This window comes from Schistocerca gregaria, chromosome 8 (genome assembly GCF_023897955.1).
Source record: "Schistocerca gregaria isolate iqSchGreg1 chromosome 8, iqSchGreg1.2, whole genome shotgun sequence".
Classification (NCBI taxonomy): Eukaryota; Metazoa; Arthropoda; class Insecta; order Orthoptera; family Acrididae; genus Schistocerca; species Schistocerca gregaria.
This window is the reverse complement of record NC_064927.1, coordinates 451758263-451760093: the sequence shown is the minus strand read 5'-3', so window position 1 is coordinate 451760093 and position 1831 is coordinate 451758263. Positions and strand designations below refer to the sequence as shown.

General features: G+C 53.7%; 1 protein-coding gene across 1 annotated transcript; it reads left to right on the top strand.

The window, feature by feature from the left end:
* The first annotated feature begins 290 nt into the window (after positions 1-290).
* LOC126285236 (uncharacterized) lies at positions 291-893 on the top strand. Its single transcript, XM_049984534.1, has one exon. It carries the CDS (start codon positions 291-293, stop codon positions 891-893), a length of 603 nt encoding a protein of 200 aa, XP_049840491.1.
* Positions 894-1831: the final 938 nt, after the last annotated feature.

Here is a 1831-nt window from a genome sequence, read left to right as displayed (position 1 = left end):
TGCATCCCTGAACAAACAGGCAGCTGATGTTCAAACAGAGGCACCTCAGTACTGAGGTGCTCTGAGGTTGGGTCTCCAATACAGCACAGGAAGTAAAAGGGGACCCCATGGAGGCTAAGGAATGCAAATAGGCAGAGAGGCGTAAGGCGGAAATTGGGGGAAGTTAGAGAGAGTAGGCGGAAGTTGGGGGAAGTGAGAGACAGTAGGCGAGTGGAGAGTTAGGGTAGAAAGGGGTGACAGGTAGAAACAGGGCGTGGGTTTGAAAGGGCGGCTGGGGGGCTGACATAGGGATGGAAAGGGGCGGCGGGGGCGGAAAGGGAAGCAGAGGCCGGGGGGCGTGGCTGGTGGGGCAGAAAGGGGGCGTGGCTGTTGGGGCAGAAAGGGGGCGTGGCTGTTGGGGCAGAAAGGGGGCGTGGCTGTTGGGGCAGAAAGGTGGCGTGGCTGTTGGGGCAGAAAGGGGGCGTGGCTGTTGGGGCAGAAAGGGGGCGTGGCTGTTGGGGCAGAAAGGGGGCGTGGCTGTTGGGGCAGAAAGGGGGCGTGGCTGTTGGGGCAGAAAGGGGGCGTGGCTGTTGGGGCAGAAAGGGGGCGTGGCTGTTGGGGCAGAAAGGGGGCGTGGCTGTTGGGGCAGAAAGGGGGCGTGGCTGTTGGGGCAGAAAGGGGGCGTGGCTGTTGGGGCAGAAAGGGGGCGTGGCTGTTGGGGCAGAAAGGGGGCGTGGCTGTTGGGGCAGAAAGGGGGCGTGGCTGTTGGGGCAGAAAGGGGGCGTGGCTGTTGGGGCAGAAAGGGGGCGTGGCTGTTGGGGCAGAAAGGGGGCGTGGCTGTTGGGGCAGAAAGGGGGCGTGGCTGTTGGGGCGGAAAGGGGGCGTGGCTGGGGAGGTGGAAAGGGAGTGCGTGAGGGCATGGAAAGGGGGTGTGAGGGGCGGAAAGGGATGAGGGCCAGAAAGTGTGAAGAGGTGGGAAGTGGGCTGGAAGAAGGGAAAGAGGAGTACGCTGGAAATAGGGAAAAAGGGGAAGAGAGGAGAAGAGAGGGAAAGGGAGGAGCAGGTATGCACATTAGGGAATGTATCAATACTGTCGCACAAACGATAAAAAATGCTTTTAAGACAATATGAGATCACTTGCGACAACTTTTTTTCCATAGTCATATTTCAAATATCGAAGCTGACTGTTTTTCTTTATCTTCCAGCTATTTTCAAAGAACGTACGTTTCACTATTTCACCTGCAGCTTCCTTTATGCCTAAGACACTTTTTACCCCAAACAGAGAAAGTAGTGACTAGTGACCTAGGACTCATGCATCATTCAACGACATACAGCTAGTAAAGTATCTTTTTTAAAGTAATGATGTTATTTATTGCGCTTGAATAGAGCTTCGCTTCTAGAAGAATTCAGTGGTGTTATTCTATAGCGGGCCTGCCAAGAAATAACGGGGTAGAAATAAACAGAACTTCGTAATTTTTGTGGTGTCTGCCGCCGTTTTAATCGCGTATTGACTGAAGCTGGCGGCACTCTGGAAGGAGATTAGCGCCGCAGATGCAGGCGGCAGGATACTAAAGTTTACGCCTGTCCAGACAGAAATTCGTTGAGGTAAGACATACTTCATCAAACTGTAAATCAGTCTGAATAACTTCTCGCAGTGCAACATCCTCTCTGGCACAAAAAAATTTTAACGGTGTCGATTGACCCTGCATCTCAACCCTGCGTCGCTAGTTTCCGTGTAGAGGGTCGGAAACGGCGGCAAAATCATGCAAGCGTCTGCAACAGGACCACGCCTTTCTGCCATGTACCTGGGCAGCTAGAGGACAGATAAATACAGTACTAAGAAATCACTTCA